At 37.1% G+C, this 16,618-nt stretch overlaps 2 protein-coding genes across 14 annotated transcripts in view; both read left to right on the forward strand.

Moving 5' to 3' along the window:
- ano5a (anoctamin 5a) overlaps positions 1-16,618 on the forward strand; it is an 805,725-nt gene that overhangs the window by 249,694 nt on the left and 539,413 nt on the right. The gene's annotated exons all lie outside the window — the stretch shown is intronic.
- The window catches only part of ano3 (anoctamin 3), a 123,269-nt gene that overhangs the window by 91,843 nt on the left and 14,808 nt on the right, over positions 1-16,618 (forward strand). For 10 of the 13 annotated variants that reach the window (XR_015526787.1, XR_015526786.1, XR_015526788.1 and 7 more), the window contains 5 exons: positions 5,045-5,127; positions 11,720-11,860; positions 13,915-14,079; positions 14,245-14,281; positions 15,333-15,444. Coding sequence is in view for 8 of the 13 variants with exons in the window: in XM_087312626.1 (XP_087168752.1) it covers positions 5,045-5,127; positions 11,720-11,860; positions 13,915-14,079; positions 14,245-14,281; positions 15,333-15,444 (538 nt within the window). In the remaining 5 variants the exon portion in view is untranslated. Of the gene's footprint in view, positions 1-5,044; positions 5,128-5,234; positions 5,262-11,719; positions 11,861-13,914; positions 14,080-14,244; positions 14,282-15,332; positions 15,445-16,618 lie in introns of all 13 variants that reach the window. The other 3 variants (XR_015526784.1, XM_087312627.1, XM_087312624.1) reach the window with 1 other exon arrangement.

The raw sequence follows: 16,618 nt of genomic DNA on the forward strand, positions 1-16,618 counted from the left end.
TAAACGAGGCAACAACTTTAACCGCACGTACTTACACTTGAGAAATGGAAGAAACCCATCCTGACGTCCATCAGTTACTCTTTACTGATCCTTCCTTTAACAAACTCAGATGAAGTATTCTTTGTAGCATGTAGCTTCCAGAAGTTTCCAACTGCTTGGTTATAATGCTGATGTTTCATCTTTGGGTAGAGACTCAATATAATGTCCATCTGCAGTGTTACTTCAATCGACCGGCATGTTTGTGTGCGTGTGTTTGTGGGTGTGCGTGTGTTTGTGGGTGTGTGTGTGTGTCTGGGTTTCTGCGTCAGAGGGCGGGGCCTCAGGTTTGAAATCTCCCGGGTTTGCGCGTGCACGTGAATAACTTGGTTTCGTTCGTTCGTCATGGCGAAACACCTAATGAGTCGGTATCAAGGCGACTCGTTTGAAGCACTATGAGTCGACTCTTTTATAGATGAATCAACCGTTTTAAACACTGTATTCTTACAGATTTAAGCCTTAGCTGGATACTTCACTTCACTTAGAGCTGTGTTACACACTACATGGAGGGGGATTTTCAAAAACCCATAATATGGGCTCTTTAACTAAATTAGCATTAGCATGCACCGCATACCTCATGTCTGAATCATCTTTGCAGGTATTTCAGGTGCAGAACAGCTGGAGATGAGTGGGATCTAAACACAGAGAGCATGTTAGTCATAACTGTATTTTTATCTGTGGAAAACGGCTGTAGAAATGCGTGACACGTTCGCCACTCATCACCGGTGTCATCACCATATATAAACTAGGATTCTGATACCGATCCTCAGAACAAAAATGTTAAATCCCACACAAGAAAAATGATGCAGGAGCTGTTTTCACTCCTGGTGAATGATTATAATGAAGTTTACACACTAGAAAAACTATTTATATTCATATAGTTTTATAATTATAGTTTTAGTTACAGCTTAATACATCTACATCCTCTCCTGAAGTGATTAATGGAGTTCGATTTCTCAAAACGACCGGCTTTAGTTTGAATACAGAAGAATGCTAGAATAATAAAAGCAAAGCTCTGTGGTCAGGAGAAAGCAGGATCGTCTCTTTTACATTAATTATAGCTGAAGCTGGATGAGGACAACCATTCATTAGCACTTCTGGATATCCTCCAGCAAAGTTCTGGGAGCTTAGAAGAGAACAGGATGCGGAATAAATATGAAAAATGACCATAGATGACTGGTATATGCATTTAATGGCAAGCATGTAGTTTTTTATAGACGCCATGAAGCTTGTGAGTGCCCAAAACTTGAAATTAATATAATTTATAAATGTAAATGTGAAAAACAAACCGTTTACATCATGCGAGATTGGATGGAATGAATCAGTGATTCAATAGTCTTGAATGAATTGAATCAGTGACTCAGCAAATGACTTTTTTAGATGATCACTGCCACCTACTGGTTGTTTTTTTACAAAATCGTAGTGAATACTTGACTCAGTGGTCCAATGAGCCATTTTCATCATTTTTGAATGAATCAAATGAATTAGTGACTCAATGAACAACTCTTCAGACATTTACTGCCACCTACTGGTTGTTTTTGTTAAAAAAAAAACAGTGAACAATTGATTCAGTTAGGCCACGTACTTCATTCTTGAACTAATCAAATGAATCAATAATTTAACAAATGACTCTTTAGACATTTACTGCCACCTACTGGTTGTTTTTGTAAAACATTGTAGTGATTAATTGATTCAGTTGGACCATGTACTTTATTCTTTAATGAATCAAATGAATCGATAATTCAACAAATAATTCTTTAGAAATTTACTGCCACCTACTGGTAAAAAAAAATGTAAATCCTTGATTCAGTGGTCCAATCAGCCATTTACATCATTCTTGAATGAATCAAATGACTCAATGACTTAAAGAATGACTCTTTAGACATTTACTGCCACCAAATGGTAGTTTTTGTTAACAATTGTATTAAATAAATGATTCAGTTAGGCCATGTACTTCATTCTTGAATGAATCAAACGAATCAGCGACTCAACAAATGACTCTTTAGACATTTACTGTCACCTACTGGTAGTTTTTGTTAAAGAAATCTTTGTGAATAATTTATTCAGAAATCCAATGAGCCATTTATATCATTCTTGACCGAATAAATGGCTCAACATATAACTCTTTAACCATTTACCGCCACCTACTGGTTGTTTTTGTTTTAAAGAATCTTGGTGATTACTTGATTCAGTGGTCCATTGAGCCATTTACATCATTCTTAAATGACTCAAATGAATCAATCTCTCTACAAATGACTCTTTGGAGATTTACTGCCACCTACTGGTCGTTTTTGTTGAATAATTGTAGTGAATAATTAATTCAATTAGGCTATGTACTTCATTCTTGAATGAATCAAATGCTCGACCACCTACTTGGTATTTTAGTTTCTTAAAGTATTATTTCATACCAAAAATTATATTAGCTAGAAATAATGCCTGATTAAATCAATTAGATAAACAAGATCAATTAAATTAATGAATCACATTGTCATGTAATAGTTTAGATTAAATCTTTTAGTCGCTTAACAGAGCTTATATGTAGTTTTTCACAATTTAAACTATTTAAACAACAGTAATACGTTTAAAAAGCTAAATCACCTACTGTACAATATCACATTTTTTGTTCTGCAGAAAATAATAATAATATTAATAAAAACCCACATGTTCAATCAGTAAAGCTAGCCAAGTTGCTTTATGAGACTTCTTATTGGATTAGATTTAGTTTTTTCTCACTGCAAATACTTAAATTTAACAATATTTAATAATATTTGGTGTATTTTTATTATTATTATTATTATTATTATTATTAGATCTGCAAGTCTAAACCCTGAGAGCTGCTTTCAGGAAACTGAAAACTGGAGACTGCTTTAAAAATTCAGCGTGGTTTCTCATCTCTGTCTCTTCTCATCCAGCTCTTCTGCTTTAAACTAAAGTGGGTCATGCAGTCCTTCGGTAGAAACGGGCAACTTGTGAACCCAGATGTTTTTGTTCCTTTTTGAACAGTTAAATTTAGCAGCGAAACCTCAAAGAACTTGTTTTATTTTTACTTTTCTAAAAGGGATTTATTTAATGCCTACATCAGCGGGTTTCTATGATGGTGCGAAAAAAAATGTTTCTGAATAATCTGTTTGATTGCATCCGGCGAGATAAAATATTCATATAAAACTGAGAGGTTTAACCCAGTTTTCTAATTGGATGAACATTCAAGGCTGGTGTAAAATGCTGATGAAGATGCAAACTTCCTAAAACCAACAATATGCATCAAAAAATATATTATATATCATATTATATATGATCTATAAAATGATATATAATCTGTAAACATTTTAACATTGGAGTCAATAGAAAATTGCTCTGTTTTGCAGCCAGCCCCCAGTGGCGAGTCGATGAATTGCAGTTTCAGTTACTTTTATATTAGCTTCACAAGGTAAAGCGGGGTTGCAACTATATATATATATATGCCGAGTTCAGTGAGTAATCAGCCCAAAACCACTGAGGTGTTGTGACAGTAAGCCGCAAATAGCTGTCACTCAAGGAGCCATGCCTTTAATTATGCATATTTTTAAGGCTTAATATAAAGGAAACAGATGAGTTATAAAAATAATTTACCTCTTCACAGTTGTCATGAAGGGTAATATTAGCAATATACACCAAAATATTTTTGAAACATGCTGTAAACACCATTTTTCTGCTGTAAAGTTGGCCATTTTAACATTGGAGCCAATTGAAATTTGCTCAGTTTTGTAGCCATCCCCCAGTGGCCAGTCGATGAATTGCAGGTTCAGTTGCTTTCATATTAGCTTCTCTAGGGAGAGGGGGAGGTTGCTGCTTGATTTTCTGTCCCAAAACACTTGTCTGTGTAAACAAACAGGCAAAATGCTTAAAGTTTCAAATTTTTTGTGCTCGTGACTGTTTAATTTTAAAATTGAAATAATTGGCTTGAAATAAATACACACTCTGCTGATGGATCATTTACAAACACGCAACAACAATAATATCCATGTACTCCTGCATTGTTGTATATTTGTTTGCACATTACGTCGTATCCATAGGCACTAGTTTTCAGGTGTTTACGCGGACACGACAATGGTGGCATTTTCTAAAATTGCCGCTTTGTAACCCGTTTTCAAATGAATTAATTTTCTGTATAGACTGTAAATAAATATGGTCGTAAATATGGTGTGCTTCTGAAGAGTGCAAATGAAGTGGTCGGGGCCTACCTTTACCATCCTGCCCACGTGTCGTCGCGTCAAACTTAATTTTCTTAATCTTAAATATGTACATTTATGGATAAAAGTAAATAATAATTTCATGCACCGGAGAAATGGAGGCCAAAAGTTTGTGAGCACAATTAAGTGCACAGCATGTCATATTATCTGATAATTGTGAGTAATAATCCCAAAAGGCAATTGGCTGTGTAAAGCCACATAAAACAAAAGCAAAAATACGATATATATGCCGAGTTCAGCAGCTAATCAGGCAGAATCAGCAAGTAGCAGAGACCTAGCTGTTATTCAAGTGGCCAACCTCGTTAATTATGCAGAATTTTTAGGCCTAGTATAAATGAAACGGATGAGTTATAAAAAAAAAACACCCCCTCACAGTTGTCATGAAGGGTAATATTAGCTATATCATTAAAATTAATTTTGTTCCAGGCTGTAAACACCTTTTTTTTGCTGTAAAGTTCAACATTTTAACATTGAAGTCAATAGAAATTTGCTTTGTTTTGTAGCCAGCCCCCAGTGGCCAGTCGATGAATTGCAGTTTGAGATACTTAGCATCATGAGGGAGAGCGGGAGGTTGCCGCTTGATTATATGTTCCAAAACACTGTTGTCTGTATAAACAAACAGGCAAAATGCTTAAAGTTTCACATTTTTGGCTGAACTTTGTCGATAACTACAATTCCACTCTAAAACAAAAGTTGACTGAACATTCATCATTAAATTCCTTTTACTAATTTGAATAGAAGTGTCCTGTATCTCAAAACTCTTTATGTTCAAATCTCAGCCACGGTTTTCCTTGAGTTCTGGAAGAGGAGGAGAGCTGAACTGACCTACGACTGGGATTTGATCGACTGGGAGGAGGAAGAGGTGAGTATAATGCCTTATAAATACCTTACTCGTTTGAGACCTGTTAAAATGTCCGACTGTAACTGGTGTGTGGCCAATCTATGTGCTGTTTGTTGTATCTCCTATAGTGTAAACCCTGTGTCATGGTGTGCTCTGTGAGTGTGCCTCCTATCGTATCATGTTGTGCTGTGCATGCCTTTGCTCCCGATGGGGAAAACCGCTCGAGGGTGTTCACACTGACAGCGCTTAGACTCGAAGTGCCCGAAAGTCATTGTTCGGCTGAGAAAAGTTTAGCCGCATGCAAATGAGCAACCTGAATATCCGTCTCTTGAGAGATGCTGTCTGCGAGATGAAAAAGTAGTTCATCCAAAACTGGTAAAACATGACTGTGCCAGCTATACATGAACACGTTTAGCAGACACTTTTACCCAAACAAGTCAGGATAAAGAAGCACTTTAAAATATCAGGGAGGGCAGTATATAAATGCTATAACAAGTGTGAATTATTATTATTTTTATTTTCATATTTTATTAATTCCACTCACCTTTGTTTAGCACACTCAGAATTGTAAGATGTTTCTCGAGAAACATGGAAGGCTCTATTTTTAACGATCTAGGCGCAAAGTCTAAAGCTCATGGCACAAAAGCATTAAGAATCAACTTTTGCAATTTTAAGGACGGAAAAATATGCTCTGCGCCACGGCGCATGGTCTAACAGGGTTGTGCTTATTCTCTTAATAAGTTCTGGGTTTGTTTTGAGCATAACATGCATTAAACCAATCAGAGTCTCATCTTAGATTCCCTTTAGGAGTCAGTTGCGTCGCTCCATGGTGCATTTGCTGTTAAGGGTGTACTTACAATATGCTATTCGAACTGTGCCCAATCCGTTTCCCGGATCGTTTGAGAAGTGTGAGTGCTCTGAATCGTTGGCTGGCCCTGGCTCAGTTGGAAGAGGTGTGAAAGAGCGCGGTTCACTTGGGCTTTGGTGCGGTACACTTGTAGTGTGAGTGCAAAGCGAGCCTGAAACTGAAGACGAGATGTGACTTTTAAGGCACTGTTTAATATGGATTTATTAATCATTCTTAATGTTCAATGAATGCAAACTGTAGTAGATTATTAAAGACGCAGCCCCCTTACTGCACCACAGCTGCACCTTCAGCAAACCTCCTACTTCCTGCAGCACGAGGACTATTTATGAGCGTCAAAAGCAGCTGATCTGTTCGGCGAAATATTTGACTACGTGTCACTGCATATCAAACGACTAAAGCAATATAACTAAAGAAATCTCCACTGTGCTAAGGAAGAGAGCACTTACTGAACAGCGCAGCATCGATGACGTAAGCGTGCCCAGGCCCGAAGGTAATGTGAGGGGGGGCCGTCGTGGTAGACGGGAGTGGGGACAAGCGTGCTTTGGTCCGGTTCAAGGCAACTGTACATAGTGTGAGTACACCCTTACATGGCGACTTGTGTGTAAAAACTGAACGCTTCACTAGCGAGAAAACGGTCAAACAGAGCATCTGCAGCGCGAGGATAAAGAACGAGCCTCCTCCATTCAGCCTCTTTACTTTCACTCTCTTTCTCTAAGGAAACGGTGTTGTACGCACAGATATCCATTAGTCTAGATAATTAATTTTGTTTGTTAAGCACAAAGATTCGTGTCAACTATTTCTAAATTCAGTTCTAATCTCCAGCAAAGGAGTAAATAAACAATAATAACCAAGTTTGGTCAAAAAACTGAGTAATATCCAAACACACGTCCTGTTCTTATGCCCCATATGGTCCACAATCTGACAGGTGAACAAATCTAAGCTTGTTTTTCATAAAACAAATATAAATATTCATTTAATGTGTAATACTGCTAATAATAATAACATCATACAAAAGCAGAATGTTGTGAATAAAATGAATGAAGCCCCCTGAGATGAAGCATGGAGGCAGTGGTGTCTATAGCTGCGTCCCAAATCGCATACTTATGCACTGTTCTATGCCATTTTGTAGTATAAATAGTGTAAGTAGTGCGTTCACACTGAAAACTCTCAAAATAATAAGTACACTTTAATTACCCGGATGATGCACTCATTCAGCCGCTAAAGTGAAGTGTGGAATGATGGACAGTTCACGCACTCAACGACCACAGGTTTGCTTACGTAGCGGAAGGGGCGGAGCTATCGGGCGCACATGTTGGATAACTATTTATTTGGATGGTGAAAGCAAAATTCTCCTACGACAGTGATTATAGCGCCTCCCGATGGTGAATGCGGTTATACTCACTGCAGGTATTATTTGATAATTCGGTCGTTTATTTCACTGATTTGGCAACCGTCAAACGTCATCAGGGAAACGGTTTGAATTTCCGCTTAGTAAAAAAGCATTAGTGTGCCATTTAGGACGACACTACATACATATACTATCCTGTTGAGTGTGTAAGTGCATAAGTACATAATGCATGAGTGCAAAGTGTATAGTGTGACATTTGGGACGCAGCTATTATTTATAAAAAATAATCATTTTTGTAATATTTTAATGCTTTTATTTCTTTTTTATTTGTGAAGATATTTGTGGATTGCTGTACATCCTGTGTGTAGTAAGCAATGTGTACGCATTTAAGGCGCACACCTAACTGGACTTTGCAGTTTATTTTAGTTCCTCATAACAGCAGCGCCAACAATGCGCCTTAGCACACCTCTTTTCTGAACCAGCACACTCCTGAGTCCTCAAAGTGAACCAAATAAATTTGATATTTAACCTCCTAGGGCTTGCGTGGCCACATACGTGGACAGAACATTTGAGCTCTTAAGTGGCTATTTAAAATACTTTGAATGTTTTATATTTTGTTTCAGACATACAGTGTCTTCCTGCAATTGTTTTGCAGCATGTGAGATGTCTCAAACACTATTTTGAACTGTCCAAAATGTGAAAAAATGTTGATTTTACTTTCTGATAGTCAAAACAATGCATTAAAAACAGTCCGGAAAAGTGTGAAAAAGTGTAAATATCATAACATCTATACAACAATAACATCATTTTTCTCTAAGTGTACAACATATCAAAAGATGACACTTAGGTTTTATTCTTATTAGGTTCCAATAAGCTCAAATATCAAAGAGAAACAAAAAAATGCATGTAAAAAAACACCTTGGGCCTTAAGAGGTTAATTAACAACGTGGCGCAAAATGGGAAATTTAGGGTTGCGCTGGTCTGAGTATAGCAGCACATCGTGGCAAACACGTCTTGCGCCGGGTGTATGATAGATCCCTTAGTGTGACTGTTGCCCATAATATGCTGCTGTTATGGCAACATAAATAAATAAATAATTCATAATAGTAACTGTTCTTTTATTTATTAAATATATTGATTAGTAAACATGCTGTTTGTAAACTACTGGTGCAGTACACACACACAGATAGATTCAATGTTCCACCCTTTTTTCATTATTAAATCTCAGTGTGAACAGCCCTTCATCAATCACATACCATCCGCATGTGCAGAGTGACCGTGAGTTGATGTGTTGAGCATTGTGTGTGTGTGTGTGATGTCTGTATAGGTGTAATGTGAGGACGAAACTGCTCTCAGTAACAGTGTGATCAGTGGCTGAGTGCGTCTGGTGTCTGCATTTGTCGCTCTGAAGGACTCTGCTGCTGCTAGTTTCTGTATAACAGCGGTTCTCAAACTGTGCTTCACGTAACAGCAAAACAACAACATTCACGCACACACTTTTGGATCTTTATGGGGACTTCCAACAGACTGCTTTCTGTACAGATGGTATACAGTTGAAGTCAGAATTATTAGCCCCCCTGATTTATTAGTGCCACTGTTTATTTTTTTTCCCCAATTTCTGTTTAACCCAGGGAAGATTGTTTTAACATTTCTAAACATAATAGTTTTAATAACTCATCTCTAATAACTGATTTATTTTATCTTTGCCATGATGACAGTTAATAATATTTACTGGACACTTCTATACAGCTTAAAGTGACATTTAAAGGCTAAACTAAGTTAATTAGGTTAATTAGGCAGGTTAGGGTAATTAGGCAAGTTATTGTATAATGATGGTTTGTTCTGGAGACTATCGAAACAAAAATTAGCTTAAAGGGGCTAATAATTTTGTCCCAAAAATGTTTTTTTAAAAACTTAAAACTGCTTTTATTGTAGCCGAAATAAAACAAATAAGACTTTCTCCAGAAGAAAAAATATTATCAGACATACTGTGAAAATTTCCTGAATCTGTTCAACATCATTTGGGAAATATTAAAAAAAGAAAATCAAAGGGGGCGAATAATTCTGCCTTCAACTGTAATCTGTCCTCTACCCCTAAACACAACCCTCAAAGAAAACAATCAGCATTTTTACATTTGCAAAATACTCAATTCTTTGTGATTTATGAGGGATTTTCCAAAAATCAATGTCCTGACATTACTGGTTTGGCTATACTTGTGGGGACACTTGGTCCCTAGTATCAGGTAAGTGACTCAAGTTACACACACACACACACACACACACACACACACACACACACACACAAACTGCTTCAGAAAGAGAAATTCTCTCATAGTATCTGCTCTTACTTTTCTATGCTAGAAATGAAGGAGCTACTGTAGTCCACTAAGATCTGCTAATGGTGGAAAAGGGCTAGAAGGTGTGCATTTAATTAATAATAATAATAATAATAATTGATTTATTAAATGTATATGCAAGTCAACAGTTTTCAAAGAACTTTTTGAAAGTTTCTGCCATTTTTCGGCATCATTTTAAACCATGTGACTTTTTCTTCTTTCTATATAGAGTATCAGTATATATATGTATCAGAGTCAAAATAATTAGCCCTCCTGGGATATACTGTATATCTCCAGTGATATATATAATTATCTTCAATACTTATTTTTATATATTTTTTCCAGTAACTTTTTAATATGATAGTTTTAATAACTGATTTCTTTTATCTTTGTCATGATGACAGCACATAACATCGGATCAGTTATTCGTCAAGATACTTGTATTCAGCTTATAGTGACATTTAAAGGTTTAACTAGGTTAATTTGTTAAACTTATGAAGCTCTTTTCCTGTTTTAGAGCTTGACAGTCTCAGATAGCCAAATGCTTTAATCATACAAAAATAGCGCAGCATGAACATTCTTTAAAACATCTTCTTTTCTGCTCTGAAACAAACATGAACATTTTTTAAGTCTCTTATGTGACAATAATAGCTCTAGATGTCTTGTAGTTACAGCACAGTGGCTACATGGACTGCTTTTAAAACGCTTTTGGTCTGTTTTAGAGCTTGACGGTTTCAGATAGCCACGTGCTTTAATTAAAAGAGCAGCATGAACATTCTTAAAAACATCTTTTTATTTAATGGAGAAAAGAAAGGCCACTTGGCTTTGGAACATACGCAAACATTATTTCTGACTATCATGTGACAGTAATAGCTCTAGATGTATTTTAGTTATAGCACATTGGCTACACAGACTGCTTTTAAAATGCTTTATAGCTGTTTTAAGGCTTGATGGTCTCAGATAGCCAATCGTATAAAAAACAGAGCAGCATGAACATTCTTTAAAACATCTTCTTTTTATTAAATGGAGAAAAGAAAGGTCACATTTCTCTGGAACACACACAAACATTATTTCTGACTTTCATGTGACAGTAATAGCTCTAGATGTATTTTAGTTATAGCACATTGGCTATACGGACTGCTTTTATAATGCTTTATAGCTGTCGCAGAGCTTGACGAATTCAGGTAGCCAAATGCTTTAATCGTACTTTTTAAAAGTGCAGCATGAACATTCTTTAAAACATCTTCTTTTCTGTTTAGTGGAGGAAAGAAAGGCCACATGGCTCTGGAACATACACAAACATTATTTCAGACTATCATGTGACAATAATAGCTCTAGATGTCTTGTAGTTACAGCACAGTGGCTACATGGACTACTTTATGGCTGTTTTAAGGCTTGATGGTCTCAGATAGCCAATCATATGAAAAACAGAGCAGCATGAACATTCTTTAAAACATCTTCTTTTATTTAATGGAGAAAAGAAAGGCCACATGGCTTTGGAAAACACTTGAACATTATTTCAGACTATCATGTGACAGTAATAACTCTAGATGTCTTGTAGTTACAGCACACTGGCTACACAGACTGCTTTTAAAATGCTTTATAGCTGTTTTAGAGCTTGATGGTCTCAGATAGCCAATCGTATGAAAAACAGAGCAGCGTGAACATTCTTTAAAGCATCTTCTTTTCTGTTTAGTGGAGGAAAATATTCAGGGGGGCTCATAATTCTGACTTCAGCTGTATATAATCTGCTCATTGATCTGATCCGGCGTGATAATAGTTAGCCTGTATGTTTGAGAACTGCTGCCATATACAGTACAGCACAGCTTTTCTATATTTAACTCTCATTTTGCGAATGTGTACTAATAAGCGCGTCTCACGTTGAGGTGCTGAAGTGCTCCATGTTATTAACACATTCAGATCATGTGATCAGACTTCGGATTGACATCATCGCCGGGATGATGCTGAACATCCGGTGTGATGAGACTCGTTCGTCACTCGACACTGTTGTGAGATCCTCGGCTGCTGGTTTATATAATATCATGTGTGTTTGGTTATAAGGAGGAGCTGCGGCCCCAGTTTGAAGCCAAATACTCGCGGAAGGAGAGGGTAAACCCCATCTCAGGGAAACCAGAGCCTTTCCAGCCCCTCACAGACAAGCTCAGCCGACTCATGGTGTCTGTCTCCGGCATCTTCTTCATGGTGAGAAGAGTCAGAATGTCCCAGATCTGAATATTGTGGTTTTATAAACACTGTAAAAAAAAAAAAAAGGTTTGCACAAAATGTCCCTATTCTACAGAAAAAAATACTATATTATTACCTAAAAAGGTAATACTGTGTGAAGATGTAACGTTTGGTTGAAAAAGAAATGCTATCATTGCTGTTTTTTTACTAAAACAGTGCAAAAAACTGAAAACGGCTACAAAAAAGGGCCATATTATAGAGAAAAAGCTTGTTTTTTCACTAAAATGGTAATATTCTGTATAAAAGTGCATTCTGGGTAATTCAGAATGCAGTTTTTTTGACAGAACACATTTATTTGTCAATAAGCCAGATCTGAATATTGTAGTTTTATCAACACTGTAATAACAGCGATATTCTGCTGAAAAATACAGTATTATTTTTCATTAGAAAGGTAATATTGTGTAAGTATTTAATGCTAGGTTGAAAAACCAAATGCTGCTGTTGCTGTTTTATTTATTTATAATTTTTTTTACTAAAATGGTGAAAAAACAGCAGCAAAAAACTGCAACATTATAGAGAAATGGCTTTTTTCTTTCAACAAATGGTAATATTCTGTTTTAAAAGGTGCATTCTGGGTAATTCAGAAAGCAGTTTTTTTAACAAATATTTATTTGTCAATAGTAATGAGAGCAACAGCTATAACAGTAATAACAGCGATATTCTACTAAAACTACATTTATTTTTAACTAAAAAGGTAATATTGTGTAAATATGTAATGCTAGGTTGAAAAATAAACGCGGTTGTTGGTTTTTCACTAAACGGTGCAAAAAACTGCTGCAAAAACAGGCAGATTATTGAAGAAAATCATTTTATTTCTCTAAAAGAGTGATATTCTGTTAAAAAAGTGCATTTTAGGCAGTTCAGAATGGGTCTGTTTTTTCTTTTCTACACGTATTTATTTGTCTGTAAGCCGGATCTCAATGTTGAGGTTTTATCACTGTTAAAAAAAACTGCTGCCAAAAAAAAACAGCCATATTAAAGAGAAAAAGCTTATTTTTTACATATTTATTTGTTAATAAGTCAGATCTGAATATTCTAGTTTTATCAACACTGTGATAACAGCGATATTCTGCTTTAAAAAAAAAAAGAATATATATATATATATATATTTATTTTTTTTTTTATTATTAGTATTAAAATGCTGCTGTTGTTGTTTTTGTTAACTAAAACAGTGCAAAAAACTAAAAACTGCTGCAAAAAATGGCCTTATTATAGAGAAAAGGCTTGTTTTTTCACTAAAAACACAATATTTCACACAATATTCTGTTAAAGTGCGTTCTGGCTAATTCAGTGCAAAAAACTAAAAGCTGCTGCCAAATGGCCATATTTTAGAGGAAACATTTTTTTTTTCTTCACTAGAATGGTAATATTCTGTTAAAAAGTGCTTTCTAGGTAAAAACAGCCATATTATAGAGATTTTTTTTTTTTACTAAAACAGTAATATTCTGAAAAAAAGTGCATTCTGGGTAATTAAGAATGTGTTTTTATTTACAGAACACATATTTATTTATCCATAAGCCAGATCTGAATATTGGGGTTTTATAAACATGTAAAAATTGCAGCAAAAATGCCTATATTACAGAGAAAATCACAGTTTTTATTAACTAAAAAGGAAATATTGTGTAAATATTACGTCCGGATGAAAAACAAATGCTGCTGTTTTTTTTGTTTTGTTTACTAAACAGTAATATTCTGTTTTTAAAAAGTGCATTCCAGGTAAAAACTGCCATATTATAGAGAAAAAAGCCTTTTATTTTCACTAAAACAGTAATATTGCATCTTTAACATCAGAAGTCCCAAAATGCAGTCTGAAATGAACAATAAATTTAACAGATATTTTTATTAGTGTGTTACAATAATAATATCCTGTCTCCCTCTTGTGGCTGTGAATCAAAAGATGGCACAGCACCTGGGAATATATTTTGTATACATGAATTGAAAAGTCACATGGATGCGAATATTCATATTAGTAATGACTGTGTTGTTGTGTATAATCTGCTGCTCTCCTGCAGATCTCTCTGGTTCTGACGGCTGTGTTTGCTGTGGTGGTTTTCCGGCTCATTGCTATGGAGAAGTTTGTCTCCTTCCAGTGGGAGTTTGTGAAGAAAAACTGGCAGTTCGCAACTTCAGGCACCGGAGTCTGCATCAACTTCATGATCATCATGTCCCTCAATGTGGTCAGTTTCCTCAGTCTGAGATTTATATATTTATCATGTGAGGGATGCAGCTCACGCTTTGGGGACGGATTTTAATAAACAGGTTTCAAATAGAAATGTAAATGTTTGATGGCATTACAGACGTCTCTTCTGATTGAGTGTTGTCTGTATTTTCCATCACGTCAGGTCTATGAGAAAGTGGCGTATCTTCTGACTAATCTGGGTGAGTGTTGATTCAGTGTGCTCTTCAATGCTTCACAGATAAATAAAATTCATTCAGTCATTTTCCTTTGGCTTAGTCCCTTATTTATCAGTGGTCACCATAGCGGAATGAACCACCAACTATTCCAGCATATGTTTTATGCAGCGGACGCCTTTCAAGCTGCAACCCAACACTGGAAAACACCCATACACTCTTGCATTCAAACACTCATACTACGACCAATATAGTTCATCAGTTCCCCTAAAGCCTATGGTGGAAACCAGAGCACCTGGAGGAAACTGGGAGAGCATGCAAACTCCACACAGAAATGCCAACTGACCCAGCCAAGACGGAGTTTCCTCCGGTTTTCCCCACAGTCCAAACACATGCGCTGTACGTGACTTGAATAAACTAAATTGGTGTGTGAATATTAGAGTGTATGGGTGTTTTCCAGTACTGGGTTGTGGCTGGAAGGTCATCCATTCATTTTCTTGTCGGCCTAGTCCCTTTATTAATCTGGGGTCGCCACAGCGGAATGAACCGCCAACTTATCCAGCAAGTTTTTACGCAGCGAATGACCTCTAGAAAACATCCACACACACACACTCATACACTACTGACAATTTAGCCTACCCAATTCACCTGTACCGCATGTCTTTGGACTGTGGGGGAAACCCGGAGCACCCGGAGGAAACCCACGCGAACACAGGGAGAACATGCAAACTCCACACAGAAACGCCAACTGAGCCGAGGCTGGAACCAGCGACCTTCTTGCTGTGAGGTGACAGCACTACCTACTGCGCCACTGCCTCGCCCTGGAAGGGCATCCACTGTTTCAAACATATGCCGGAATAGTTGGCGGTTCATTCCACCGTGGTGACCCCTGATAAATAAGATGAATAAATGCAAGTTAACATGTCGCCATATGTTTCCGGTTGAAACCTAAAGTGGTGATGAGGTCTTAAAATGAGTGGGAAGGGTCTTAATAGAGGTCTTAAAGGGTCTTGATTTTCAAAGCATTGTTGGCAGTGTTTTATCGTGACTGTGACAGTGTTTTTCTCTTGTGACGCAGAGCATCCGCGCACCGAGTCGGAGTGGGAAAACAGCTTCGCCCTCAAGATGTTCCTCTTCCAGTTCGTCAATCTCAACAGCTCCACTTTCTACATCGCCTTCTTCTTAGGCAGGTCAGCAGCTCTTCATGATTCAGTGTTTCCTCGCTGCTTTCATTCACACACAATATACGACTTGAGCTCTGATATATCCGGTAAAACCAAGCGGCAGCCTCCCGCTCTCCCTCAGGAAGCCAATACAGAAGTATCTAAAACTGCAGTGCATCCGAAATTCCGCTAGTCCTGGCCGCTCCTGGCTCCAAAACAGAGCAAATTTCAATTGAGCCCACTGTTAGAATGGCCAACTTTACAGCAGAAAAAAAGGTGTTTACAGCCTGATACAAAAAAAGATTTTGGTTAATACAGCTAATATTACCCTTATGACAACTGTGAGGGGGTGAATTTCTTTAACTCATCCGTTTCCTTTATATTACGTTATATTGAGTTTGCATAATTAAGGGCGTGGCCACTTGAGTGACAGCTTGGTCTCGCTGTTCGCCGTCACCTCAGCTGAATCCTGCAGATTAGCCTCTGAACTCGGCATATTTATCGTATTTCTGTGTTGTTTTATGTGGCTTTACACAGTCAGCTGCCTTTTGGACTTGTTTCCTACAATTATTAGATGGCATGGCATGCTGAGTGCACTTAATTGTGCTCACAAACCATTCACGTGGCCTCCGTTTCCCATGTGAGTAAAGTTATATACTTATATACCATCTCTATACATGTATTTGTTTTATTTAAGATCATTTATTGTTCATATTTATATTTAGAGCTGTAATGCACTCCAGAATCTGTCAGATTGATTAGCTGTAGGCTCTAGATCAGTCATCTGAAGTGTTGTCATACAGTGTTATGCTGGAGTTCATCAATAGTCTTACATTAACTAACACAGACTATATCTGAAGTGTTTGGAAGTGATTTGCGTTTTCCTCCTGTTGAGAAACGTCATAAGAACAATGTTTAGTGGCTCAGTGTGTTACAGCTGTGTTTTTAAAAGTCTAAACACTTTATTGATATAGTGCACAACCAAGCACAAGTGGTCAGAACACAAACGAGTCGCAGGTGATGAAGTATTAAGCATTTCTACCAAAGTAAACCAGGTGTCTGAACCAGGTCCAAGCTAAATGCCAGCTGGTGTCTGTAGCTCCGCCCACTCTCCGCCTCTTTGTTCTTGTTTGGTATCCCGCCGTGGATGTGAAGAAGCGCGAACAAAATGGCGATGGTTGGCCACGCCTACTTGTGGCTT

Source organism: Danio rerio, chromosome 25, assembly GCF_052040795.2.
Source record: "Danio rerio strain M-AB ecotype USA chromosome 25, GRCz13ab, whole genome shotgun sequence".
NCBI classification, from domain to species: Eukaryota; Metazoa; Chordata; class Actinopteri; order Cypriniformes; family Danionidae; genus Danio; species Danio rerio.